The sequence below is a fragment of the Phytophthora sojae genome (genome assembly GCF_000149755.1).
Source record: "Phytophthora sojae unplaced genomic scaffold PHYSOscaffold_13, whole genome shotgun sequence".
Taxonomy (NCBI): domain Eukaryota; phylum Oomycota; class Peronosporomycetes; order Peronosporales; family Peronosporaceae; genus Phytophthora; species Phytophthora sojae.
Window position 1 is genome coordinate 1089975 of NW_009258127.1, and position 27734 is coordinate 1117708.

Sequence of the window (27734 nt, forward strand, 5' to 3'; positions counted from 1 at the left end):
GGGTGCAAGCGGGCTGTTGGATGAGCACGCCACGTAGGGCACACACAGCTTTCTATCGTCTCGGCGTCGAATTGGCAACTGACCTGCCGGAAGCCGCATCGGCACTTGACACAAATGACTGGTGCAGGCTCGACGGCGCTGATGTGTTGCGCGTGGTGTGTCGTACTAAAGTCACAACGTTCCCGCAACATTCCCTTTCATGTGGCGTACACAAAGTGAGCTTTTTCGGAACCAGAAAGGTGGTGGGACCAGTCAGGCAGGTCTCACCTTGATGAGACGGAGTCGTAACGGAGCAGCCTGAAGGGAAGGAGGTGCATTGGCCAAGCGAGGCACAGCGAAGAGAGTCAGGAAAGCATGACGACCACCAACAGCTCGGAGCCCGGGGGGCGCCCGGCCATCCGCACGCGCTTCGACTCGCGCGACGAGAGCCACCGCCTGCACCTGGTGCCGCCGTCCTCGGCCGACCGCTCGCCGCTCAAGTCGTGGCGCAACCTCCCGAGCCCGCTGGGCGAGCACCACCTGCTGGAGAGCCAGCGCGAGTACGTGGAGATCGAGGAGCAGGCGCGCAGGCAGGGGCGCTCCAAGGCGCGCACCATCAACCACATCACGCTCGGCTTCATCGCCTACTTCGCCGTGGCCGCCGGGCCGTTCGGCGTCGAGGATGCGGTGAGAGCCGCGGGCGCGTACCCCGTTCTGCTGGCGGTCGTGCTGCTGCCGTTCACGTGGGGGCTGCCACAGGCTCTGATGGTGAGTTGGGGTTGAGAGGGCCTGGCTGTAGTTGAAGCTCGATGGACGGACATAAGGGGCTGACTATTGTTGTGAATTGGTGGTTGCAGACGGCAGAGCTCAGCTCGATGATAGACGAGAACGGGGGCTACATTCTGTGGGTGCGCCGCGGACTGGGCCAGTACGCGGGCTGGGTGAATGCCTTCAACAGCATCGCCAGCAACGTCTGCGACCTGCCCACGTACCCCGTGCTGTTCTGCAGCTACGTCGAGGCGTTCTTGGCGTCGGGTTATGGCTACACGCTGTCGGGCACGGAGCAGTGGCTGGTCAAGTGCTCGGCGCTGCTGCTGGTGTTCACGTCGAACGCCGTGGGCATGCGCGCGGTGGCGATGGCGTCAGTGCTGATGTCGCTCTTCGTACTCGCGCCGTTTGTGTTGGAGCCTTTGTCCATTGAGACCTTCAACCTCGCAACGTGGGGCAGCGTGGCGCCGCAGATCGACTGGTCGCTGTTCCTGTCGACGATTCTGTGGAACTATCAAGGTGTGTGATGCAACGCAGAAGTACGATGTGATGGGGTGCTGCTCGTGACTGACGTGGGTGTATGATGTACTGCAGGCTGGGACTCACTTGGCTGCGTCGCTGGCGAAGTCAAGGACGGTGGCAGAACCTACCCGATTGCCATCGTGATCGCGATGGGTCTTATTACTATTAACTACGCCTTCCCAGGTATGATGCACACCTGTAGTGGGCAGCTAGCTCTGAGGTCTCATAGACTCACATCTCTTCTCTGTAATTATATTCATTTGTAGTTGGTGCTGGCATCATGGTGCAATCGGACTTTTCGCAGTGGCACGAAGGCTCTCTGGAGACCATCGCCATGGCAATCGCTCCGTGGCTGGGCGTGTGGGTTGGTATGGCTGCAGTCGTTGCGACCCTGGGCGAGTTCAACGTCGTGATGGCGTGCAGCTCTCGAGCGTTGTGGGCGACGGCGGACTACAAGATGCTTCCCTCCTTCCTCTCTATCGAGTGGAAGCGCTTTGGAACGCCCATTGCGGCGGTGATCTTCCAGACCATGACCACCGGCGTGCTCATGAACTTCTCGTTCGAGTTCTTGGTGGTGCTTGACACCTTCTTCAACAAGTACGTGGCTGTTTTGCGCATTTCCTCTGATGCTGCGTGCACTATTTTCACTAACCGATTGAATGTTGGATTTACAGTCTCACGCTGCTGCTCGAGTTCTTTGCGTTCCTGCGTCTCAAGTACATCGAGAAGGACACCGAGCGTCCGTTCGTGGTGCCGTTCGGCAACACCGGCGCGTGGGCGATCACGCTACCCAAGATCTTGGTGCTGTCCGGTGTGCTGCTCGCGCAGAAACGCCACGTGTGGGTGACCTGCGGCCTGTTCAACCTCTTCGTGTCCAGCGCGTATTTGGTGTGGCGCCGCTTCCAGCCGGCTCCTATGGCGACGTACGGGTCCTCCACGACTTCATACGGAACTGGCGAATTGTCTTAGCGCGTGAACGAACCCAGCACTAGCATTTCCCTACTAACTCAAATTCGAATTATAAAGTGCAAAGATGGTTGAACGGTAGAATAGCATGAATTTCGATCTGCCGTAGAAGAAACTTACTTCCATTCAATCACCTTGGCATATAGGCTCACGGTTTCTTTGGCCGCAATTAACAGGTATCTTGTAGCGAAGGTTGCGCTTCTCCGAAGTTGTTGCGTTGGCTCCAGCAGTGACAGCACAGCAAAAGTGATCACAGTCTGGAAAATCTTCATAGGTGCTAGGATTGTTGTGGCTGACGCGTGGGGTGGTGGTGGTTGTGGGGGGTCAAATTAAAGAATGAACTCGTATCAAATTGAGCAGCGCGGCAATGAGCGCAGCACAAACTGCACGCGCCATTAAGACCCGTAATCAATAAATTTTGATCGCTGCTTTGAAAGTGAAAGCTCCTTTACGTCGGGCGGGTATTGAGAAAATGGTCTGTGGAACTGCATGATTTGTGTGCATGTACGACGTGCGCGACGCGTTCACGCGTTGATCTAGCTGTGGTGGCGGCATGCAGGAAAGTCGCTCAAGAGAAATCCAGGGACAACGTAGATGATGCAAATTCTGTAAACGCGGTCCCCAATTGTTGTTCGCTTCGTCGGCCTCGCTGAAACTGGTATGCGAGTACGACTATGGCAACTGACACATTCGGGCACTTCAATATTTGTAGCGAAAGCCAAGGCACTTGGACTCCCAACCTAGGAGTTTGCTAGCCGTTCCTGGTGGCATTCGACGTCTGCCACAATAGCCACAGAGACCCCCACGCATTTTTGAATCCCCAGGAGGAGAGCCCAATTTTGAAGCAGGCGTGAAGGCCCGGCGGAGCTACGTGTATATAATACATATACCTGGCCTTCATTGAACAGCGTGGGCGAAGGCCCAGAACATGCGCTTCTTCGACGACGACGGCAGCAGCAGCAGCTTCTCGCTGGACTGGATCGCCACGCGCCCAGCCAACTGACGAGCCATCATCTGCTAGCATTACCGTAGCCGAGGCAGGTAGGTAAGCAGGTGAAGGCCCAGCGCAGAAGACGTGCTACATAGTGTTCACGCAAACACTAACTGTATATAACACTAGTGTTTGCAAGCTGTTTGCTAGTGTGTTGTGAATATGGTTTGCATGTTTGTGGAGTTTGGCATTTTTTTTAAAAACTACTTAAGTATTTATCTTGAACTAAAAAGGGTTGAAGCTCTTGTCACTTGTCGGAAGCTGCCTTGCACGCGAAGGTCTTCTTCGTTACACCAACCATGATCTCTTCAAAATAAGCAGCACTAGATTACTCTTGCTACGCCGTTGTGCGTACGTGGATTCTGGACTCGACAACGGCTGCTACTTACTTGTGAGTAGACTTCACTGACTTCTGAGTAATTCCACATAATGCGACTTAAGAAAGATGCCACGTCCAGCATCGCCACCTTGTACCAGGCCAGAGGAGGATACAATGTGAATGCACCTGAGGAAGTGACGCATCGATCCGCGGACATGAGTAAGCTAATAGAGAGTTCAAGCGCCATCTAGCAGAAAAAAAAGATAATTTGCCCTGAAGGGTTTGTAGCACGTTATTTTTGTTCGTGAATGGCATCCCAATAAGCAACGTCTTTAGAGTTTAGTCAATAGTTCCAAGTTGACGCAGCGCACGAGTTTAAATGAAGTTTACGTACTCGGAAGTCCGGGCACAGTACTAATTCCTCGAAAGTCCGTGAAATGTACTCAAAAGTAAGGATGACCCCTCGAACAGTAGCCATTAATTTGATCTGCTAGTGATAGAGCAGCAAACATACAAACGCGTTTGCAAACAACACGAACTGTAAGTAAGTGTGTTGTGAAAATCACGAACATGTTTGCGGAGTACACTACTTACTGCTACCGGTACCTACGCAGGTGTGCTCGGAAATCTCGTCGTGCAGCAGCAAGCACGAGTTGCAGCCGCACAGGGGCGGCGATGTGAAGCGCGAGCCGTGTGAGGAGAGCGCAGGCGTGGGCAGCGGGAACCCAGTTCAGCTTGCTCGTGTCTTCCTTGTGCGTTCGCTGTTGGTCTTACAATTGCAGAATGGTCCCAGCTTACTGTTAGCTGCACACAATCACCAAGAAATACTTTCATCCTTTTCTATTCTGTCCAGGAGGACATTCAAGCTCTTGGACCAAAAATTGTGGCCTCAGTTTAGTCCTCCAGACCAAATTTTAAGCGTCACACAATTGAGGCACACAGTTCTCCATTGGTCTCATCGACGTCTCTCGGCAGGACCATGTCGACGTGTCCGCAGTGCTACACGGGCACGTGCAAGCGCCACCGGGGCCAGGACCACGGCCGCTCCATGGTCAAGAGCGCGAACGCCGAGTCGACGCTGCAGAAGATGTACGAGCAGCTCGTGGGCTCCAAGCTGCAGAAGCTGCAGGCCGAGGCCGAGCGAGACCCGTCCAAGCAGCACACCAGGGACTTCCGCAAGCAGCTGGACGCGTCGCGCGACAAGTCGATGAAGAAGTCGCACAAGTCGCGATCCAAGCTGGCCAAGGCGGACGTGACGGGCAGCGGCCTGAACCCGCAGGCGCTGGCCGCCATCTACGGCGCCGACTCGGACGACTCGGACCAGGAGGACGAGGAGCGCCGCAAGAGGCGGAAGAAGAAGCACAAGCACTCGTCGTCGTCCAGCAGGAAGAGGAAGCACAGGTCCAGCGACAGTGAGAGTGACTCGGACTCGGACTCGAGTGGCTACAGCAGCGACGACTCGCGCCGTCGACACAAGAGGTCTTCCAGGAAGCACAGCCACCACAAGAAGAGCCACAAGAAGAAGCACAAGCGCAGCAGGACCGACAGCGAGTAGAGGCATCACCCCCCCCCACCTCGGCTGCTACTGGGCTTGCTTGACCATAAAGTAGAGCTTAATTCAGTTTTGGTTTTGATTAGAATGGAGTTATGGGGAGTGAGTATCTATCTGGCCACCTGGAGCCCTTCAATTGATTCGAAGGCCAGCGACGGCCTTAGTCCATTGCAAATAAAGAGGAGGGTGCGGCAACTTAGGCCTCGTTGAGGATGGTCGTCTTGACGATGCGGCCCGTGACCACGTACGGGTCCATGTTGGACGCCGGGCGACGGTCCTCGAAGTAGCCCTTGCCCTCGGCCTCCGCCACGCGCGGGATGCGGATCGACGCGCCGCGGTTGGCCACGCCGTACGAGAACGTGTCCATGCTGGCCGTCTCGTGGCGGCCCGTCAGGCGGCGCTCGTTGCCCGTGCCGTACGCCGCGATGTGCTCCTTGTGCTTGAGCTTCATCTTCTCGATGGCCTCGATGATCTTGGCCATGCCGCCCTCCTCGCGCATCGCCTTGGTCGAGTAGTTGGTGTGGCAGCCGGCGCCGTTCCAGTCGCCCGGGATCGGCTTGGGGTCCCACGACACGTTCACGCCGAAGTCCTCGCACACGCGCAGCAGGATGTAGCGCGACATCCACAGGTGGTCGCCCGACTCGATGCCCGTGCACGGACCCACCTGGTACTCCCACTGGCCGGGCATCACCTCGGCGTTGATGCCGGAGATGTTGATGCCCGCGTACAGCGACGCGCGGTAGTGCGCGTCCACGATGAGGCGGCCGAACACCGAGTGCGCGCCGGCGCCGCAGTAGTACGGGCCCTGCGGGCCGGGGAAGCCGCCCTTGGGCCAGCCGTACGGCGTCACGCCGTCCTTCTCGAACAGCGTGTACTCCTGCTCGATGCCGAACCACGGCTCCTCGCCCTTGGCCGCCTCCATCACGCGGGCCGCGTCGGCGCGCGTGTTGTTGGCGATGGGCGTCATGTCGGGCTTCAGGCAGTCGCACAGCACCAGGATGTGCTTGCCGCGGCGGAACGGGTCCTTGAAGATGGCCACGGGGCGCAGCAGCACCTCCGAGTCCTCGCCCGGAGCCTGGCCCGTGCTCGAGCCGTCGAAGTTCCACACCGGCAGGTCGGCGATCGACTTGACGTCCTTGGTCAGCGTCTTGGTCTTGCAGCGCAGGTCCTGGCCCGAGCCGCCGATCCACACGTACTCGGCGAGCGTGACGCTGCCGGTGTCGAGCGTCATGTACTGGTCGTAGACGGCGCGGTCGAGCTTGCTCATGGTGGTGTAGGAGGAAGAAGTGAAGGCTTGGAGGCTTGGAGCTTGGGCTGCTGGAAGGCAAATTGCACAATGACCACACGAATGCCGGTGCCGGTGCGCCGGCACGGCCCGGGATCCTTTGGCCGGCAGTAGAAAGGGTGCGGTTTTGGATTTCGACGGTGCTCATTGGAGGAAACTGGGCGCGGACAGCCACTTCAACTTGCGCGTGCCAATCATTGCGCGGCACATACGTGGCGAGGGTCTCTGCGCCGGGCTTGGCTCGATTTGCCTTTGCATGGCTCGAGGCGAGTCTGCTCGTTGCGCGTTCGTGCCGCCAAGACGCCGGCAAGTTGGTTCGCCACCTTGATGATGTCCAGGCTGCTTGGTGCCGACTGAAGATTGTGATTCAAAGCGCGCGCGCTCTTCCGGATCGCCCAAGCCAGCTTGCGATAGATCGTACAGTAGAGATTCTCGCGCGCAGGAGAAGCCCCAGCCGCCGCCGAACACGCCGAGCGCTACTCGGAGACACGTCATGGATGTTGCGGAGCGCGCCGCCGCGGCCAGCGTCCAGAGGATTCTGCAATGTCGCGACCGCCGCAGATGGTGCCTTCGTTTGTGCAATCTGCAGTGTGAGGCTGCTGCCTGCAGCGCAAGGCGGGCGAGCAAGCAGAAGCAGCTCTTGGGGGTGGGTCCAAAGTCTCCGCTACAGTACCAATGTCTCCGCTGCCGAGCCTGCAGGCGCTCGAGCCTTCGGCTCCGCCGTCATCCAGCTCACCGTGGAGTCAGTCCCAGGCCGGACTCACGTGTTTTCAAGCTCTGCATAACAAGGGCGACCAGCTTCAGTTTCGGAGCTGAGTCGCGCGTTGTCTCAAACGGATCGGTGCCGGTGAGCACCGGAGCGCGCGCGCGTCAGTTGCGCGACTGCCGCGCGCACCGCCAGCGCCAAGCAGCACAGCAAATTTCCTTGCGGCCGCCGGCGCTGCGGGCCACAGCCTGCACGTCGGCGTCCAATCTGCCTCCACCCAGCGAGCACATCTAAACAGCAAGCCGGTGCTCGGCAGACTGCGTGCAGTCCTGCACCGCAACAAAAGCAACGACGCAAAGCCGGGCCGCGACTTTTTTATTGGCGTGACGCACAGCGCGTCGGCTCTGACATAGACTGCACCATCTGAGAATGGATTCTCGCAGGCAAGTTGAAGTCCGCTCCCACTCTGATTTTGCAACGCTAGCACACGTATACTGGGACCAAGTGAAAAAGGTGTAGCCATTTGCCGACACCCGAGAGGACGCAAGCCCTAGCGTCAAGTAAGCGGGTTGCAACTTTGCTAATAAGGCAACTAGTGCGTGACTCATCGCCGCGTGGCTTTGAGCATTGATGATTTTGGCGTTTCAACACGAGGATGGATGGCTATGCTGCGGCGGTGTCCACATGTACATCTAGCTCTGGGGTTGTTTTCGCATTCCGGCAGGCGACAATGCACAAACAGCGCTATGAGATGGGTCATTACGCTGTTCCAAGCGACTCAGACGCACCGAAGACAATCAAAATCGGGACAGACACGACCTCCGCCGTCTGCCGAGCTGCAGATCGCCATTTCGCGACCCCAACGATTATGCCGCGCTGTCAAGTTGCCCGCGTAACGTTTGGAGTAGTCGCGCTGCTTCCTTAGTCGCTGCTCGTGTCGAGACGGCTCGTCCTTAGGGAGAGCCTATCAAGCCAAGGCTCACTTTAGACCTTAGCCACACCTTAGGTTCACTATGGTCCTCAAACGTATTAATTCTCACAGTCTCCCGTTTCTTTCCGACCGTGACGTCAAGGGGAGGGCAGACCAGCTCAACGAAACGAGGCCCGTCTCCAAGGTACACTTGATTTGCGTATGCTATCCCCCACGTCGCCCCTCTCCTCCCATGGTGGTCAGTCCCCAAGCTCCGATCTTTCGCTTCCGCTTCCGCCGGCGCAGGCAGCGTCATTGCCCGATTTGCCTTCGACAAGCAAGTTCCAAGCCTCCCCCCACTCCCCCCCAGCACCATGAGCAAGCTCGACCGCGCCGTCTACGACCAGTACATGACGCTCGACACCGGCAGCGTCACGCTCGCCGAGTACGTGTGGATCGGCGGCTCGGGCCAGGACCTGCGCTGCAAGACCAAGACGCTGACCAAGGACGTCAAGTCGATCGCCGACCTGCCGGTGTGGAACTTCGACGGCTCGAGCACGGGCCAGGCTCCGGGCGAGGACTCGGAGGTGCTGCTGCGCCCCGTGGCCATCTTCAAGGACCCGTTCCGCCGCGGCAAGCACATCCTGGTGCTGTGCGACTGCCTGAAGCCCGACATGACGCCCATCGCCAACAACACGCGCGCCGACGCGGCCCGCGTGATGGAGGCGGCCAAGGGCGAGGAGCCGTGGTTCGGCATCGAGCAGGAGTACACGCTGTTCGAGAAGGACGGCGTGACGCCGTACGGCTGGCCCAAGGGCGGCTTCCCCGGCCCGCAGGGCCCGTACTACTGCGGCGCCGGCGCGCACTCGGTGTTCGGCCGCCTCATCGTGGACGCGCACTACCGCGCGTCGCTGTACGCGGGCATCAACATCTCCGGCATCAACGCCGAGGTGATGCCCGGCCAGTGGGAGTACCAGGTGGGTCCGTGCACGGGCATCGAGTCGGGCGACCACCTGTGGATGTCGCGCTACATCCTGCTGCGCGTGTGCGAGGACTTCGGCGTGAACGTGTCGTGGGACCCCAAGCCGATCCCGGGCGACTGGAACGGCGCCGGCTGCCACACCAACTACTCGACCAAGGCGATGCGCGAGGAGGGCGGCATGGCCAAGATCATCGAGGCCATCGAGAAGATGAAGCTCAAGCACAAGGAGCACATCGCGGCGTACGGCACGGGCAACGAGCGCCGCCTGACGGGCCGCCACGAGACGGCCAGCATGGACACGTTCTCGTACGGCGTGGCCAACCGCGGCGCGTCGATCCGCATCCCGCGCGTGGCGGAGGCCGAGGGCAAGGGCTACTTCGAGGACCGTCGCCCGGCGTCCAACATGGACCCGTACGTGGTCACGGGCCGCATCGTCAAGACGACCATCCTCAACGAGGCCTAAGTTGTCGAGAAGCAGTCGGCGCAGCAGTTAACGTCTGCGGTGCAAGCCTCTCGTTATTTGTAGTGGAGTAGAGCTCCAGGAGCAGCTCGTGGTGCTTCCTATATATGCTTATTGAGAAGAATAAAGTACTTCTTTGAGAGCTTCGTAGTGTGCTGTCGCTCCTAGCAACCTGTTCGGTTGCAATGGCGGTGTTGTGATGGTCTTTGTCAAAGCGGTGACCTCCACGTTACGCATGATTGACAAGCTACGCGGCAGATGTCGTTGCGCTTGCAGAAGATAACGACGGCTTCGCTAGCAAAGAGGCTCAAACCTCCATTGGAATCCGAGCACTCACCGTGTCCATCGGTTTATCGGTCCCAGCCTCATCCATGGTTGTGATGGGATGAGATGCAAATGCAAAAAGCGAGCTAAGCTGAAGTTGACATCATATTTGCATGTCGTGGCATTGTAGACGCTGCGCCAGTGTTGATCAAGTCTAAAGTGGTAAGGCGGTGCAACTACTGTACTGTACGTACTTCTACTCCTCGCGCCAAATGGCGTCCGACATCTTGGCCACATCGACCATCTCGGCTGCGTCGTGAACGCGCAGAATGTCAGCTCCTTGCTCGATGGCAGCGCAGCACGTGGCGGCGGTGCCCCAAGCACGGTCCTTCGGGTCTGGACGCCCACAGATCTCGCCAATGAAGCCCTTGCGAGAGGACCCCACAAGCATCGGCAGGTCATGGCACGCCTGCTTCACCGTCGATAGCTTCCGCAGCAGCTTCAGGTTCAAGACGCGCGCTTTGGCAAAGCCAATGCCCGGGTCCACGATGATGTTCCAGCGGAAGATCCCCGCGGCCTCCGCAGCGGCCACACGCTCCTTCAGCACTTCTTCCACTTCAGTCACCACGTCGTCGTACTCCTTGAGCCCAGTCATCGTTTGGGGCGTGCCCCGCATGTGCATCAGCACGATCGGAACCCGCAGCTTGGCAACCGTCGCGAACATGTCTGGGTCCTTCAACCCGGCCGAGATGTCGTTCACAATGTTCGCTCCCGCTTCAATAGCTTGCCGGGCCACTTCTGCCTTGGTCGTGTCGATGGAGATGGCCACCTCGCTCTGCTCACGGATGCCTCGGATCACGGGCAGCACTCGCTGCAGCTCCTCCTCCTGCGTCACGGGCTTGGCCCCGGGGCGACTGGACTCCCCGCCGATATCGATGATGTCCACTCCCGCACGCTCCATCTCCAGGGCCTTTTGCACGGCAGCTGTGGCTGTGTCCAGCTCGGCGCCGTCGCTGAAGCTGTCGGGCGTGACGTTGACGATGCCCATGACGAAGGTCTTGCTGCCCACGGCCCATGGCGCGGCCTTGTGCGCCGGCAGCATGGGCACCGGGGCCACGTAGCGCTGCTCGCCGGCCTGCAGTCGGTCGTACAGCGTCCGCATGGACTGGCCCAGAACTGGGTGCAGCAGCTCCGGGGCCAGGTCGCACAGCGGGGCCAGCACGAAGTCGCGCTCGATGATGCGCTCGTGCGGGACGATGAGCGGCCCGTCGGCCGTGTCCACGGCCAGCTGCTGGTCGTCGTACAGCAGGATGTCCACGTCGATGAGGCGCGGGCCCCAGCGCAGCGACGGCGTGCGGCCGATGTCGCGCTCGATGGCCTTGAAGGCGCCCAGCAGCTCGGCGGGCGCCAGCGTCGTGTGCAGCCGCGCCACGAGGTTCAGGAAGACCGGCTGGTCCTCCACGTACTGCGGCGCCGTGGCGTACAGGCGCGACGTGGCCTCCACGGGCCCCACCGTGGCGCTCAGCATGGCCAGCGCATGCTCCAGGTTGGCCACCTTGTCGCCGAGGTTCGTGCCCAGCGCCGCGTACACCCGCGCCGACCGAGCCATGTTGGTGTGATCCAGGGGACGTGTGTCACCCACATAAACCAGATGGTTCCGCTTCGACCAGATCTCCGCACATCGGTCACTCTTCAATCTGCCGCCGAGCCGTCATGACGGACCTGCTGCCGTCCGGCCTGCCGTCCGTGGCCGACGCGTGGTCCAGCGTGTCGGACGCCGTGTGCAGCCTGCCCGTGGTGTCCGAGGCGCTGGCCGCGCTGCCGGAGCTGCCCTTCGGCGTGCCCACCAAGTTCCTGGCCGTGGCCGGCGCCGCCGCGCTCGGCTACTACGTGGACCAGAAGCTGCTCATCTCGTCGGACCTGTACCACTCGGGCATGCAGGCCGTGGCGCTGCTGCAGGCCAAGCGCTACGCGCGCAACGGCACGCTGGTGCCGGACCTGTTCGAGCAGAGCGTGGCCAAGTGGCCGCACAAGCCCTGCATGCAGTTCGGCCACCGCGTGCTGAGCTTCCGCGAGGCCGACGAAGCGGCCAACCGCGTTGCCCGCTGGGGCCTGCAGCACGGCCTCCAGGTCGGCCAGACCGTGGCCTTGCTCATGGAGAACCGGCCCGAGTTCGTGATCGTGTGGCTCGGGCTGGCCAAGATCGGCGTCGTCACGGCCCTGCTGAACACGCACCTGCAGCTGGACGGCCTGGTGCACTGCGCCAAGATCGCGCACACCAAGTTTATGATCGTGGGCCAGGAGCTGGCCGGCAAGCTCGAGCAAGTGGCTGGCCAGCTGCAGGACATGGACTTCTACATCTACGGAGACGGTAGGAACAGCGCGGAGCCTGGCTACTATGCGGCCAAGTGGACTAATGCTAGGCCGTTGTTGTGGTCTTTTGAGCAGGGAATTTGACTGCTCAAGCTGCGGCCGAGTTCCTACCGAGGGCCTTCTCGCTGGACGAGGAGCTCAAGAAGATGGACACGGAGCGGCCGCCGGAGTCCATTCGCAGGGACGCCAAGATCTCGACGTCGGACATGGCGCTGCTCATCTACACGAGCGGCACAACCGGTTTGCCCAAGGCCGCTCGGGTCAACCACTTCAGCATCATTCTGCGCTCGCTGGCCTTCAAGTACTCGATGCATTTGTCCATGTACGACCGACTGTACTGCGCGCTGCCGCTCTACCACACGTCCGGAGGCAACTTGGCAGTCGGTATGATGATCTTCTCGGGCGCGACGCTGTGCATCTCGCGGCGGTTCTCGACCACCAAGTTCTGGGACGAAGTGCGCGCGTACGACTGCACGGTGATCCAGTACATCGGTGAGATGTGCCGATACCTGATGAATGCGCCGGCCAAGGCGAACGACAAGGAGAACCACGTGCGCGCAGCTTTCGGAAATGGCCTGCGGCCCGATGTGTGGGCCCCGTTCCAGGAACGCTTCGGTATTCCGTCCGTGTACGAGTTTTACGGGTCGACAGAGGGGCCAATGGGCATGCTGAACGCGTGCACGACCAAGGCGGACCAGGGCCACCTCGGCCGTCGCGGGTTTATTAACAACGTGGTCACTGGTGTGGCAATCGTCCGCTACGACGTCGAGAAGGACGACTACATCCGCAACAAGAAGGGCTTCCTCCAGTGCTGTGCCATTAATGAACCAGGTGAGTTGATCGTCAAAGTGAACCGGAAGGACCCCGCGCGAGGATTCCAGGGCTACTACAAGAACACGAAGGAGTCCAGCAAGAAGGTGCTGACCGATGTGTTCAAGAAGGGCGACATGTACTTCCGGACGGGCGACTTGTTCAAGGAGGACGAGCGGCACTGCTGGCACTTTGTCGACCGGGTGGGCGATACCTTCCGCTGGAAGGGGGAGAATGTGGCCACCAATGAAGTGGCCGAGGCCGTGTCCAAGTTCCCGGGGCTGAGAGAGATCTGCATCGACGGCGTCGAGGTGCCGGGCAACGAGGGCCGCGCCTGCATGGCCGCTATGGTGTTCGACGGGAAGTCGTTTGACTTGACCGAGTTCGCGCAGTTCGTCAAGCAGCGACTACCATCGTACGCGATGCCTCTGTTCATCCGAAAGCTGGAGACGATGTCCGTCACCGGCACCATGAAGCAGGAGAAGGCCAAGCTCCGCAAGGAGGGAATGGACCCGTCCAAGATATCGGATCGTCTGTGGGTCTTCAACCGAGCCAAGGACAAATACGAGGAGCTTACAAGCGCGAACTATCATCAAGTGATCACCAACTCGCGTCTCTAAAAGAAGCCGCGTTGACTCATCTCGTGGCCAGACACTATTACTTCATCAGCACGAAGGTGCCTCTCAATCCGTTTTAACTAACTCAATAACCTTTTGTTTGTTTGTTTTTTAAAGGGATGGATGGACCATGAGCTACTTTTTCAAGGAATAACCAGCTTGTTTTGTATTCATGCGTTGTTGTCGTACCAGGTCCGGTGAAGCTAGAAGAGAGGGCGTTCAGCGATACATGTAGGCAACTACGTGGACTAATCGTCCCAGTCGTCGTGCACAAAGTTGGCGTCTGCAGCAACACCTCCGCTCCCTACAGCAGCCTATAAGGATCAAGTTCGCAAGAGGTTAGCATTGATCACATGGTGCGAGTGGATACAAGAGATAGAGCCGTACCGGATATGAAGACTTGGACGCGGGTGCTGACGACGTAGGCTCCTCTTCTTCGGCGTCCCAGTCGTCATGGACGAAGTTGTTGTCGGCTGCGACGCTGGATACTGGAGCTTTGGGGTCATCACGGGCGGCCGCGTTCTTCGCTGGTGGTGGGGCTGGTTGATCGTTGTCCTCCTCGTCCGAGTCGAAGTAGTCGGAGGTCACGCGCTTACTGGGAGGTTTGGCCGCTGGAATTCGTTCGGGGTTCATCTGCTCCAGTTCGTCACGAGAAGTGTCTTCGTCAAGCGCGTTGGTGGAGGTTGTGACAGGCTCACGAGGACTCTCGTCCCCTTCCGGATCTTCCTCCTTCTTCTCGTAGTGGTAGGCGTCGTCTTCCTCCTCCTCTTCGCTGTCGGAGATGACGTTCTTGCACTGGGCCCCGATGTCTCCTTCGAAGGACGAGCCGGACTTGATCTGAGCTACGAGCAAGCTGCGCGTGCTGCTGTTGGTCGAGGGGCGAGGACTGTCGGCTCGGTCGTCTTCGCTGCTGTCGTCGTCGCTGTGCTCGTACTCACTGGGGCGATTGCTGGGCTCAGGCTGTCGAGCTGCTCTGGCGCTCGCTCTCTCCTCCTCTCGCTCTCGGGGTGAACGGCGGGAAGACTCGCGTTCTTCACGTTGTTCTCGTCTTGGTTCGGCGCGCTGCTTGGGCGACGGAGAGCGGCGCTTCCGTGAGTCACGATCGCGATCGTCGTAGTCGTCTCTGGGGCTGTGTCCACGGCTGCGATCACGGCCATGGGACCGTTCACGCTCTCGACGACGATTTTCCCTGTCACTGTCTTCTCGCTGTCGGTTCGACCGTGCGGATCGACTTCCTCGCTCGCGGTCGTCGTCTTCCACGGGGCGACGATCACGCTCTCGCTCTCGCTCTCGGTCGCGATCCGATCGCTGTCGCTGTTTGCGTTGCGCTCGGTCTTCGGCCTCCTTTTCGTCCGCCTGCTTGGTCTCTCGCTGGGATCGACGGGGAGTGCGTTCTTGCCTCGGCTCGGCCACTGCAGGCGTGGTCTGGACCACAGCGGTCGCAGACTTGGGCGGAGGATTGCAGAGCTTGTAGAGGCTGTCCGACCACAGGCGGTGCTCGACCGCCGTCTCCCCTTTCAGTCGAAGCGTGCGTGACGGAGACACGATCTCAATCATCTCCTGCAACAACACAAAGGCAGCTAACTATGAGCGGCCTGGAGCCTGCAACAAACTCTGATGCAGTTGAGGCTCACCCGACGGCAGTAGATGCCGCTGACGTCTTCGACGTAGAGCCAACCGCGAGGGTCTTTAGCCGTTCTACACAGTTTAAAGGGAGGAGCAGGATGAGGAGACTGGGGTCAAGATGTACACTCAAGGTTGGTTGACGGACGCACTTGCTGGTGGAGTAGGAGATGACGAGCTTCTTCTCGGAGCCGGGGCCCGGCACGAAGCCGACTTTGAACCAGCGGCGGTTCATGTTCTTGCCGAAGAAGCTGGGGTTGCTGTTGATCTTGATCATCCAGCCCTCCAGCATGGAGATGTCCACGCCGTTCACCAGCATGATGTTGGGCGGACCGCTTGGGTAGGTTCTTCCAGCTCTGCCAAATTTGAGTGAGGGCTCCACTGCCGTGCAAAGTGGAGAAGCGTAACGAACGAGTCGTGGAGACTACTGCAAGTGCTCCGAGTGTTTTTAGCCTGGAAACTGACGAGTTCGTCCAAACCGCTACCCGAATTTACGAATTCACTGCATGAACCAGCGCTTCGTAGTCATGAATTTCAAGGTAAGCTTACGATGTATTCATCATGTACAGTCAGCGAATGCTTGGCGATTGTTACTGGAATTTGGCGCTGATTGAGACCACATCAGCCCAAACGCGATGGGATCGGACTTGCGGTTGTATGTATCCAGTGTGGAGCATGTATCTGTCGATTGATCAACTTGAACAAGCTATAGATGCCATAGGAGCAAACAAAGCCCAAACACCAGAGCTCGCAATCAGCGAAACTCGGGTACCCACACCCACCCAGGGTGCCCGGCCAGACGATTTCGCCCACCCGGCGGGTAAAATTGGGTACCCGTACCCGAACCCACCTGACGGTAACCCCATCCGAACTCGGGTGTACCGGTAATTTACCCGGTTCGGGTACCCGATTGCGAATATTTGTCTTCGTAGCAACGCGCTACGGTGACACGAAGTTTGCTACATGTTAGATCACCCACAAGTTGTACTTCCCCCGACCTTCAGTACTTGGAAGTGTCAACACATATAAAAGCAAAATTATCCTTCGTAAAAAAACCCAACTCAAGTGAAGCCAGGATCGCAGCGAAAATACAGCAGTCTCTCATCATATGAAATCCCTTCATGTGCTACCGTACGTGTAGCTGCATTCACAAGTTGCGTGCGATTCGCAACCTTCGAATGCGAGCGCGAACGGACTACACCGACAATGCAGGTGCAAAGTGAAGGGCTTCGTACGGGTTAGTGTACAGTATCGGACGTTGGCACAAGCCCCGATTGCCGCCCAGTCTTTCCACCAGTCATCACCATTTACAATAGATTTGCTTCTCCTTCTGCTCTTCAGGCGAGCGAAATATGATGTGTGGTATTGCTGCTCGGTCTCACAATAGAGGGAAAACGTCAAAAGGTGTATGAATTTGAAACGTTTTGTCAAAAGCGGTTAACTCGTGTCATTAGGTGTATGCTAGGTTGTCGGTATGACAGTATGTGTATGTGGTTCCAAGCGCACTAAGGTGCATCATAAAGCTGCATCAGCAACGAATGCGGTGACTGGTGTGTGGGCTTAGATCCAAATCCATAAAACCCGGGGTTAGGAAGGCTTCTACCTGATGCAACTAGCAGCGAACAGCGTCAACTAATAATAGCATATAGAGCAACTGTACTCGACAACTTCGCTATTGTGGCTACAAGGAACTACCAACGCAAACCGCAAGCGTCTATAGCATGGCTGTACTAGGTAGGTTTTGCATCTGAATTTCGGTGGTGAAGGAGCTCTAGTGAGAGCCCCCAACCGGGGGAGAGTGTAGGTATTGTAGAACTGTGGCAACGCTGAGGCCTGGCTACAATGGATAACGACGTTCATTGTAGTCCCTCAGTCGTACAATTCGCTATCGAAGTCATGGGCACCACGAACCGGACGAGCGTGTCGTTAATAAACTACTGTGCTTGGAAGCTCGATCCTGGGTCTGTATGACCCGACCTCGGCCGAAATACCGCGGCAACCAAAACGTGTGTCAGTACGTGTATGATGAGACATGACGCGACGTGACGCCCACGACCACAACACCTATTGACAAACGTTTTCCCAACGCATGCACCTTTTGACGTTTCCCCACAATAGACAGTGCCGCCTCCACCGCACCCGAGGGAGGCACTCATTGTTCAATTCGACCACATTCGACAGAAGCCGAAGCATTGAATCGACATGAAACTCGTCTACGCCGTGCTCGTCGCTGCTGTGCTGAGCATGGCCCAAGTCTGCGTCAAGGCCGAGGAAAGCGCTGCTGAAACCGGCCCCGGTATTCTCCCGCCCCCGAACAAGCATTGGAACTCGCACCCCGATTGCAGAGGCAGCGTGTACAACCGCAATTGCTACCACCTGAGACAGTGAGCTGAGCGCTTCAGCCTCCATTCAAGAGATCAGGATGGAGGGTCGAGCAAGCGTGATGACGTATCGGTAGTGTACACGGATGTCCGTAGAAGAAAAAGAAGAAAAAGAAGAAAAACATGTTTTGGCCTGCGTGTGCTTCAGTAAATCTGCTACGTTATGAATAATTCCGAAGTATTGGCCCATTCTGCGTTATCACGTGGCTACCAAGGACATCATACACAAGAAACCTTACCTTCGAATCCGTTTACCATTTTCGGCGGCAGGATTTCTGCTAGCCGAATACTTTTAAGTAAGGCGTTCTGCAGATTGTTGAGAAGATCGAGTTCTCCCCTTGAGAAGTTGAGCTAGTTCCAAAACCCTCGGGCTGATCAATAATTTAAAACTTTTTTATTTTGTTTGGTTACTGCCAGGTATCACACCACACGGAGATGGAGCCATATTAACTCATTGCAAGCAGGCGCAACTTGGATCGACGCTAGCGACGAAGTTGGTAGCGGCACCCGCGGTTGTACGCGCCGCGACAGTCCGGGGTTTCGGGAATAGGCTTCGCGGCCACACTGTTCGCGGGCATGGGGGCTGAGCGTCTGGTGGAACTTGCGGCGTCGCCGACTTGAACCGCGCACAGCGCAACAGCAATGACCAGGAAAACTTGAACGAGCTTCATTCTTGACTGACAATGTGCGCTTTGGCCCGGGTCTTGGTTTGTTTATTCTTCGAAGAAAATAGGGAATGAGCTCTACAGTAGAGACACTGCAGCTCGATTATAATGCTTACGGGTCATCACTACTAATCTTGACTGATTATGGATAAACTATCCGAAAATAAGCTGCACAGATTAGATTCTTACCTAATAGCTTTATCCCCGCACGACTCCCTACAAATTCACATAAGTCAGAATTACCGATCGTTCCCAATAGCAAAACTACCACGCTGTGGCTGGGATTCGGGGGGGGGGGGAGGGCAGAAGCAAATAACACTACCCTGACAGAGCAGTCATGGTTTCTGCTTGTGCCAACCGCGTGGACAAAGCTATAAACCCGTATGCTAGGGACATTCAAGGCAACATTGAGCTGGGATTTATATAGCGGCTACGAGTGCCTTAGTCTAGTGAGAACCGATCCTGGAGAGATTTCGCAGGCCGATCACGAAAGATCAGCTGTCCGCCCTGTACTTCTTTAAAAGTGCTCAGCGGTGTATTTGCTATTAAAATAGCACATACACCGCTGAGCACAGACAACCAGGATAAATCACACGTAATTGTGGCCGGCCAGTTGGCACACCAAATACCGACGGAGCAGATTCAAATCCATTGCAAATGCATAGCCTCTTGCAGATTTCCACTGCCACATCGCGAAGTGCGCCTAGAAAATCGAAAGGGTGTTATGACATTTTAGATATTTGCAGTCGATCCAAATCGCTGCTATCCATCGCGGGTGGTACGTTAGCAACTGAACAACTGCTGGGTGACATTACAAAAAAAACTTTTCCCATCGCATATCCTACGTTAATCAAAACCTTGTCAACATTATGAAAATGTAACAAATCGCAACCTACTAGAACAACGTTCGGTGCCGCAATTTGAGATTTCCTGGAACTACCAATCCCACAATTGCCGTTTGCTCTGTTTGTGTATGTTCAACTTATTGTAGAGGCTAGATACATCGAAGTATCCTTTTTTACGCACAGGTATCGACTCTGTGATACGGTGTAGTGTTCTGGACCGACATCATGTAGCACCGTCGTGTCGACCATGTGCTAAATGTGCTATCGACGGGAGAGCTTACCGTACTAGTCTTGGTCAATCCTGCGAGTAGGCGTAGAATGATATAACAAGCTCACAGAATTACCTGCGCTTTCACTGCAGTGATCTGTTTGCTCTCGTAGAATCGCTCCCAGATATTTGTTCTCAGCTAAAATATAATTGGTGCTTTTTGGTATTTACTGACGAAGACTATCAACTCGTCGAGTGCGTAGAAAAAGAAGACAACGTACAGTAAGTGGGCTATGCAAACGAGCTCTCATGTCTCCAAGCAATTCAGACACCACTGAAAGTACGAGGCTCTCAAGCCCAAGAATATTTCAGAATTCAAGTCTCGCCGATGTAAGTTTTTTAAGGTAAACACAAATGCTATATCGTAAAATTCGATACAGTGTAGGGTACAGTGCATGTAATACAGTATACCGAGTCGGCGATAACACATGCTATGTTACGTTACCAGCCCAACGCACGTGATACTTTACACGTGCCGTACCGACTTTCTGTCTATGGGTTGAGCAGCACGCCTTGCTGTTCTCTGAAATTTATTTCAGAGTTAAGGAGCGATTGGAATCCCTGGTCTGATTAATCCCTCAGCCCATACCTGACCAACTTGATTCATCGACATCAAACAGTATCTGGAGGATTTAATACAAACAATAGGTTAAGCTAGAGTGGAAAAACAGAAGTCGCATACCCCGATTAAGATGATATTTTAGGTGAATGTTACCTGCGGCGGTAGGTACCTCAAAAAGATACATTCGAGCGACCTGAGCCGAGAATTTATGTTAACCGATCAGAATCTATCGATAGAAAAATAAATTACCGGGGTGGGTGCATGGTCTTAGCGCTAAACATCAATCGGATTGATAGACAGAGTATGACTTCACCGTTTGCTGTGATGCCTTCATTGTTCGCTCACTTTCGATTTCGCGCTCGATCACTTACCCAGAAGTATTTTCTCACGCCTGCATTAAGACAACTACCACTACAGGACCACATATTTTCGAGAACTCATCACAAAACTAAATCACTACCCGTCTTAAGCAGTTAGCTACGACGCCAAATTGGAACAGTCAGTAGCTAGCTACGGCTGACCGATGGTGACGCTCGGTCTCTCTACGGTATTTTTTAAGGCGGCAGATTTGCACCGGCAACGCTGTGAGCTCGATGACCAAGATCTTGCAAGATGAAGCAACTGCCAGCACGGATGCCAGCCACAGACGCCAGACCTTCCGTCCGCGCATGGGACGCGGTAGGAAACCCCCGATTGTGCAGATGTGCCAATTCGGGGACTGGTGGTCCGGGGGTTCGTAGTTCGCAGGGGTGAAAATATATCGATAGGATATCCGACAAGACGGACACACCGGCCAAACCATTCTACACAAACAGCACTACGACTCAACGAAGGCTGCCATAGGGAGATTTTGGAATACGTGTACTTCGAAAATTATTTTAGTATTTTGAGTTAGGACGTACTTCTTTTACGATTTATCGGCATCTCCTGCAGCTGCTTCGTAGCCGCAGCATTTGCCCCGTGCGCACTTCAAAGCATATAGAAAATTGAAAATTACTCAAGACCTCGCTGGCACGGCAGTAAAATGGTGTGTCGCTCGAAAGTCGTGAGAATGTCGTTCGCGCCTGGGCCGCCTAACGACCGTTCTTCGACTCTTCGAACTGCAAATACTAGCGCACCTGCAACACCCTTGATCAGACTGGCAAACCACAAGCAAACAGGTAAGAACCGCGGCTCCAGGTACAAGACATATCGCTAATACATGGCAGAATAGATAATTCCACGCATAGCTATTCTACATTTACACAATGGGCGTATATTTCTTCATCTCGCACAACTGTAGTAAACACAATGAGACCGAGCATATAGAAAACCTCAAATTTCAGAGCTTCTTGGGCCGCAGGCACGACTTTGTTTCTCTATGTACAGTACAGTATTCACACTGTACATGTACTATCAACTGTCTGCTCAGAGCACCAGTCGGACCTCCAGTAACAAATTTCGTGCCAAACTCGCCGAACGCTGCAACCTCGCACGCGAACTTGCAGTAATATAATACCACCCCAGAACTACATCTAATCTGCTTGACAATTTTTGTGCTTGACGGTAACGAAAACGGCGGATCTATTGTACGTGGCCTCGACATCACAAAATGCGTTAGATCTGCTGCCTGTCCTCAGTCACCCCCTGTTCGCGTTTGTGGGCAAGATTTCGGTATTAGAATCAATCTGCTCCTTCGCTACAAACTCTGACGTTCATTCTTCAATTCGACCCCGTGGACCCAAGTCCAAGCGTTTGATCCCACATGAAGCTCTTCCGCGCCGTACTCGTCGCTGCCGTGATCTGTATGGCCCGAACCATCGTCAAGGCCGAGGAAAATGCTGCCGAAACGGATCACGTCCACCCGCCGCCGAACAAGAACTGGAACTCCCACCCCGAGTGCAGAGGAAGCGTGTACGACCGCGCGTGCAGTCACTAAAACCTGCGTGCCAAGATCTGCACCTCACTCAAATTCAGAGCAGTCTCTAATGTTTCCCCGTAATACGTTAGCATTTGGTGTTCCGCACGAGCCCGCATCCTCTTCTTTGTACGATTTGAGCTTGTGCTATGTTGATGACTTCCTGCCGACGATAACACTTGACGCCTTCGACAACTTCGCAGAATGGCCGGGTCAGCAAAACACAAATTGGCGTATGTAGTTTGCGGTGTTGCGCAGGTAGGAATGATGTGGTTAGCGATTAGCGATGAATGTCTGACAGCCATATAAACTTGAGCGAAGCGGCGCCAAATGGCCTGCGCCGCAGCGTGCTACGTTGGCACGACTTCTCAGACATCAGCATACACGTTAGATCTGCAGTCGCCTGTTCTCATACTGCGAGCGTGTACAGTGCCTCGAGGCCGACCATTAGATCTTTGCGTTCGACTTACATGTCTTGCATGTAACCTGATCATACTTGCGTTACAAAACACAAACCAGTAGTGCATTGTAGTACCAGGAACAGATTGCATGTTTCCGTAAAGAACATACTTCGAAGTAGTATAGTTCTTGGGCTATCTCATCAGACTCTGAACCTCGCTGGGTCGTTCGTATACATACCTACACACACGGCTTCAAAATATGACCGTTTTTTCTTGAAGTACGAATTACTACTTGCCCGACCAAGTTGATTTTCTGGTTGGTACTTGTATTAACTACGCTCGTGAGTTGATTCTAGCTCGGATACAAAATGACTCTCTATTACATGTAAAGTTTACGTTAGTAAAACGAATACCAGTACCTGCGTATTGTCTAGATATATCGTTTCTCGGTGTTATTGAGGTTGGCAGCCGCCAAAAGACTCGAGCCAACACAGCAGCCGTTTGCAGGGCGCGTACTTATGTATAACGGGAGGGTTCGCAGAAATGTTTGTTAGCGTTCATTACAGGAAGCGTTACGGGGCCTGGTCTGACCTACACAACACGGTTGTGCCTCGCGAGCTTAGTGGTGGCAACCACGGAAGTACACGCTTCTTCCGCAGCCAGAGCGGGAATTCCAGTCTTTGTTCGGGGGTGGCAAAACTCCAGGTCCGACTTCGGCAACGTCGGCCCTGGCTCTGACGATGGTTTGGGTCACGCACATAACGGCAGCGACGAGCACGACGCGGATGAGCTTTATCTCGACTGCAGGGATACTTGAGCTTCTGTCGGATGTTAGCGATGAATCAAATTGGATAATGAACCAGCAAGGCAACAACAACGTCGTGTGCACAAAGCAACAGGGGATTACTGGCAGATTAACGTATTTGGTGATGTCGCTGCGTACAGACAGAAGACCGGACGATCCAAACAAGTGCTAGATGCGCAAACTGGTTCCTGTGTAGTTCGACCGCACCAATTCGGAAAAAAATGATTTCTCCATGCCTTTTGGGATCCTAACTGCAGTAGCAATTGCGCATCTGCATGTAACTCGTGCAATTTTCTAGTTTCAGCGGGAAATTTGGCCGAAATCGATGTCATTTACTAAGCTCCTCAGATTTGACACAAACAATGGTTGATACTCGTATCGTGACAAGCATACTGAGGGTGTGTTCCGCATCCAGCTTAAAAATATTATAGCAATTGCCATAATACACGTGTGTATATGGCTTACTAGTGGTACAACATTACACGAGTACTACATGTTGCGTTGTCATGGCATCTACCTTTGCGAGTAAGGTTAGGATGAACCAGTTTTATTTCTAGAATTTAAAGCCACGCGAATCGAAAAGTGCAGTCATAACCTAAGAAAAAACGCGACCGAAAGTTAGTAAAGTTCAGCGGCGCGAGATAATTTTTCAGTAAACTCGCAGAGTGCCCTGCACAGCCAAAACGTTAGTGTTATCTGCACCCATTCACGCTGCTTGTCAGCTACAAAGCGTAGTTGCTGGACCCCAGCATGCGTTTGAAGATAGAAAGAAACAACAATAGGCTACAAATTCTACATCATAACTTTCTTGAAGCGTCTGAGCGAATCTTTATCCACTCATTGTTCTAGTTTGGCCATGAGGGATAACTTATTCGTGTACTTACAATACTTTTTTGAAGTGCTCGAGTAACAATTTTATTAAAAAAGCATACACGCGCACACAGCCATCTTCACCCTCCCCAGTAGCGCGAATGGACTACAGACTGTACTGTACATCACAGTGTAATACAATACCGCATACAGTACAATACACCTGCATTACGTAACATTTACGTTGGCACGAGTCCTGAGTCTTTTCGCTGTCTATCAAAGCAAACGATAGGCTTGCTTTCCCTTCTGTCCGTCAGGGGACCTTCTCAATAACATGCGACCATGCATAGAGCGGAGATACGAATCGTGTCATTTGATATGTTTAGTATTCGCTATGATAGACGGTGCGTGTGTTGCCTCCTTCCTTCCTTCTGGCATTCATTTAGCAATTTGACCTTATCGACAGCGTCAAAACGAAGATAAGTCTAACTATCAAACCGAGATGAAGCTCTTCCACGTTGTTCTCGCCGCTGCTGTACTGTACATGATCCAAGTCGGCGTCGAGGCCGAGGAAAGCGCTGCCGAAACTGGCCCCGGCATTCTGCCGCCTCCGAACAAGAACTGGGACTCCCACCCTGATTGCAGAGGCGGCCGATTCAACCGCAATTGCCATCACCTGAGACAGCGAGGTGCGCTTCCGACTCAAACCAAGAGCTCAGGATGAAGGACAAGCATGTGTGGCGACTATCGATAGCATACACGGATATCGGTAGCTCTAGAAATCAATACCACGCTTGGTATTACGGTTGTGAACTTTCGAACACAAGAAAAACTAGACTGTAATTTTCCGTGGGGTCGCTGCGTAGACGACCCCTTCAATATTTCCAAGAAGAACAGCGCAACTGGGCTTCGGTGGAACTTGCTACAATTAGAACGAAACTTGATCGATGCGCTACTTTGCAGCATAAATCTCAACCAACGGACAATAACTAACTTATAGGTGTAACCAGTACGAAGGAGTAAAGCTCTCGAGCGAAAGAACACCTTGATGGCACGAATACAATAGGACGGGTTACAAAGCAGCAAAGTGTCAGCAGCTAGGTAGTGGGGTTCCAAGCAGCTCGAGTTCAGGTTGTTCATATACTTACCCATCCCGCCGAATTTGGTCACAAGCTAGATGAAGGAACTCATTATGAGAGCAGCTCTTCAACGTTAGTAGTTAATGAAAGTGTGTTTTCGCACCATGTAAACTTGGGGGTAAAGCGTGGCTAAAAGTAGCTTCATGGTCTAAAGGTGATCAATCATCTTGTTCAGTAACTCTGGCTTTGTGATCTATGGCTTCCAAGTGTTACGCCTTGGTGAAGTTATGGGAGTCGCTCCAGGTGGAGCTGCATGACCGATACTCGGGTGAACGCGTGATCAACTTGGAGAAATACACTCGGGAGAAGAGCTGGCTCCGCGCCATCGCTGTGCTCGTGGCTACTCCACTTCCCTGCCTAATAGTGACGTTGTCTATCGATCTTCTACCTTTATCAGACCCCTCATTGGGTATCAAGGCCAATGGATCCTTCATTGTACGAGAATACTACGCGTACCTGGGGATGACGTTCCTCGCTCTAAGCCAGTTCCGAGCCGGGGTCCGATGCCTCCCGTACCCCATGACGCGAATTTTCAGGGATACAATCCTAATTTCCTGTCTAACTATCGGCATTTTCTATGGCTTCGTCCACCTCATTGGATTTCCGCTGCCCTTCACGACGCTGACGATTGTGCCGTCCTGGGCGTCGCTGACTGTCGTCTTCATGGTTTTCCAATGGGCGAAGAAGGCACGAGAGACGCCTGGAGCTGGCCGAATGCTCTTCGGCATGTTCAAATTGTGGCTGTGCGACTTCGCGTTGGTCTTCACGTACCCGCCCTATTTCCACATCTTCACGACGTTAGGCAGCAAGGAGCAAATGGTGTTCACTGTGCTGCTCCCGGTTATCAAACTGCTGATGCGGAATTTATTTTCGCGTGCGGTGAATCATCTCGGGGACGAAATTCCGGAGCTTGTCGTGTTCAACGCCGACGTCTTCGGCTCGCTGTTCGTGTCGTACTGTATGCAGAGCGCTCCATCAGTCTGGACAACAGTCGAGGTGATGGTGGCGGATATCGTGATGATGGGGCTGGCACTTCGCGATATTGAGCTCGAGTGGGTTTGGGAGAATTGGAGAGTCAAATTGAAGATGAAAACTCAAAAGCCAACCACCACCGCGCAGTAACGTTCATTAACGAACAGCATCGGAGGCCGACCGCCATCCAGCGAGCGAGTACTTTAATCCTAGAGGAGCGTACACCCACCGTCACGCACATGTCGCCCATTCTTGAGCTCGAACGCGTAACACTTTACCGGCAGCAACCACGAGAAGGACCCATGACGGCGCAGATTGACCAGAAGAAGACGCAGTCAGTTGCTGTCATTGCCACGAAGACCCCTTCAAATACGCACATGTTATCGCTACAAGCGGCGAAGAAGCTGTTTGATCGAAACCGCGTCCAACCTATCGTTAATATTCGCGAAGTTCCACGTGAAAGGGGGAACAGGGATAACAAACAGGGTATACCGAAGACAATGCGCTACATTCGGAAGGTGCGGCGAATATTGTACATGGCCGAATTCCTACTTTTGATTAACTACGTCGAAGTTATTATCCCTCTCGTCTTCTGTAAGTCCTGCACTTACTTTCAGTTTGCAATGATAAATATCTAACGCCATTTCCACCACAGTCATCTACTTGATCGCCACGTTTTATCTGCCGAACCGAGAATACTACGCTGTTTACAACGGAATGGACGAGAGCCGACTCATTCAGACGCTGAACAATGTCATGATCTACTGTTTACTGCAGCTGATGTCGCTGCTAGTGCTGATATTCACGCTTAAACGCATGATGAGACTTTCCCCAATCCAGCAAATCGCATTCGTACTGGAGAAACAAGTGGCGTGGGTACAGATGAGTCTGGTCTTCTGGCTGTTCTACAGCGTCCAAGGCTCGCTGGTGCATCTCGGTGAGTAAATTCTCACCACCGTTGACGCCAGTTACATCAATGACACACCTAACTCTTGTCTTTGGATACACAGGCTACGATTACACGTTTAAGTTCGCGTGGCTTACGGAGTCAGCAAATGGTAGCGACAGTACTGGTTAAGAAACTCACGGTAGGCTGGCCGGCGCCCGCCACACCGATGTTGTAGTGCTCGCTTCAATTTTTATACTTCATCACATTTTGTACTGTAAGTGTTAAGTGAATTTATTCTACTGCCGGTTGACGCTAAACCCGAAGGCTCTGAGAGCCACGCGAACTTGAAAGAGTAACCGTAACCTGTAAGCCAAGCCACAGAGTGGTGAGACTAATACTTAGCAGATAATGTCATAATGCATGCGTGTCAACCAACCCAAGTGACGTAGTGAGCCTTGTACATTGTAGAAGACCAGACACATTTGCACCCAGTCGACTTGGTGTTGCAGAACAAACGCAATCTGCTGGATGGGCGAGTGGCCGATCATGCGCTTGAGCATCACGATCATGAGCACCATTGAAAAGAACTGTAGGAGGCAGTATAGCAGCACGTTGTCCAGCGTCTGAAGTAGTTGAGGCTGGTCCATATCGTCGTAAATGGGGTAGAAGTTCCGATTAGGCAACTGATACGTCGCCACGAGGTAGATTGTTGTTGTAAACACACACTCAGCCCTTTAATGGTGCAGCAACAGGTTTGGGTACGAACACGTACTCACAGAAGACGAGAGGGATAACGATCTCGACATAGTTGAGAAGAAGAGAGAACTCAGCCATGTATAGTAGTCGTCGAACCTTGAGAGAGTAGGCTACCGACAGTCGGCTTGGCGACTCAGCAACCTGATGAGAATCTGGGTGAATGCGGATTGTTGCGTGAATAGGTGGCGGGGCCAGCGTGTTTGCCTTCACGGTAGCT

At 54.5% G+C, this 27734-nt stretch overlaps 11 protein-coding genes across 11 annotated transcripts; 7 read left to right on the top strand and 4 right to left on the bottom strand.

The window, feature by feature from the left end:
• Positions 1-390: 390 nt before the first annotated feature.
• On the top strand, positions 391-2235 carry PHYSODRAFT_381482 (hypothetical protein; the record flags this gene model as incomplete). Its single annotated transcript, XM_009539438.1, has 5 exons — positions 391-747; positions 837-1266; positions 1342-1452; positions 1536-1866; positions 1944-2235. Coding segments are annotated over 5 exons (1521 nt in total), but the record flags the coding sequence as incomplete, so codon positions are not given.
• Positions 2236-4524: 2289 nt separating this feature from the next.
• On the top strand, positions 4525-5100 carry PHYSODRAFT_307032 (hypothetical protein; the record flags this gene model as incomplete). Its single annotated transcript, XM_009539439.1, has 1 exon — positions 4525-5100. One exon carries the CDS (start codon positions 4525-4527, stop codon positions 5098-5100), a length of 576 nt encoding a protein of 191 aa, XP_009537734.1.
• A 189-nt stretch (positions 5101-5289) lies between these two features.
• Positions 5290-6414, bottom strand: PHYSODRAFT_289025 (hypothetical protein). Its single transcript, XM_009539440.1, has one exon. It carries the CDS (start codon positions 6362-6364, stop codon positions 5294-5296), a length of 1071 nt encoding a protein of 356 aa, XP_009537735.1. The 5' UTR covers positions 6365-6414; the 3' UTR covers positions 5290-5293.
• Positions 6415-8368: 1954 nt separating this feature from the next.
• Positions 8369-9587, top strand: PHYSODRAFT_289026 (hypothetical protein). The gene has a single exon (XM_009539441.1). The coding sequence runs from the start codon at positions 8373-8375 to the stop codon at positions 9441-9443; it is 1071 nt and encodes a 356-aa protein (XP_009537736.1). The 5' UTR covers positions 8369-8372; the 3' UTR covers positions 9444-9587.
• A 288-nt stretch (positions 9588-9875) lies between these two features.
• PHYSODRAFT_565841 (hypothetical protein) lies at positions 9876-11313 on the bottom strand (the record flags this gene model as incomplete). The annotated part of the gene is made up of 1 exon (XM_009539442.1): positions 9876-11313. The coding sequence occupies one exon, from the start codon at positions 11311-11313 to the stop codon at positions 9961-9963; it is 1353 nt and encodes a 450-aa protein (XP_009537737.1). The 3' UTR covers positions 9876-9960.
• Positions 11314-11868: 555 nt separating this feature from the next.
• PHYSODRAFT_565842 (hypothetical protein) lies at positions 11869-13507 on the top strand (the record flags this gene model as incomplete). The annotated part of the gene is made up of 3 exons (XM_009539443.1): positions 11869-11924; positions 12042-12075; positions 12150-13507. The coding sequence occupies exons 2-3, from the start codon at positions 12051-12053 to the stop codon at positions 13505-13507; spliced, it is 1383 nt and encodes a 460-aa protein (XP_009537738.1). The 5' UTR covers positions 11869-11924; positions 12042-12050.
• Positions 13508-13752: 245 nt separating this feature from the next.
• Positions 13753-15446, bottom strand: PHYSODRAFT_530107 (hypothetical protein; the record flags this gene model as incomplete). Its single annotated transcript, XM_009539444.1, has 6 exons — positions 13753-13818; positions 13892-14458; positions 14542-14627; positions 14737-15064; positions 15118-15202; positions 15280-15446. The coding sequence occupies 6 exons, from the start codon at positions 15444-15446 to the stop codon at positions 13753-13755; spliced, it is 1299 nt and encodes a 432-aa protein (XP_009537739.1).
• Positions 15447-21592: 6146 nt separating this feature from the next.
• On the top strand, positions 21593-21986 carry PHYSODRAFT_307037 (hypothetical protein; the record flags this gene model as incomplete). The annotated part of the gene is made up of 2 exons (XM_009539445.1): positions 21593-21741; positions 21782-21986. 2 exons carry the CDS (start codon positions 21593-21595, stop codon positions 21984-21986), a joined length of 354 nt encoding a protein of 117 aa, XP_009537740.1.
• Positions 21987-24103: 2117 nt separating this feature from the next.
• Positions 24104-24485, top strand: PHYSODRAFT_307038 (hypothetical protein; the record flags this gene model as incomplete). The annotated part of the gene is made up of 2 exons (XM_009539446.1): positions 24104-24169; positions 24228-24485. 2 exons carry the CDS (start codon positions 24104-24106, stop codon positions 24483-24485), a joined length of 324 nt encoding a protein of 107 aa, XP_009537741.1.
• Positions 24486-25095: 610 nt separating this feature from the next.
• Positions 25096-26022, top strand: PHYSODRAFT_249988 (hypothetical protein; the record flags this gene model as incomplete). The annotated part of the gene is made up of 1 exon (XM_009539447.1): positions 25096-26022. The coding sequence occupies one exon, from the start codon at positions 25096-25098 to the stop codon at positions 26020-26022; it is 927 nt and encodes a 308-aa protein (XP_009537742.1).
• A 1173-nt stretch (positions 26023-27195) lies between these two features.
• PHYSODRAFT_381122 (hypothetical protein) lies at positions 27196-27571 on the bottom strand (the record flags this gene model as incomplete). The annotated part of the gene is made up of 2 exons (XM_009539448.1): positions 27196-27444; positions 27512-27571. Coding segments are annotated over 2 exons (309 nt in total), but the record flags the coding sequence as incomplete, so codon positions are not given.
• Positions 27572-27734: the final 163 nt, after the last annotated feature.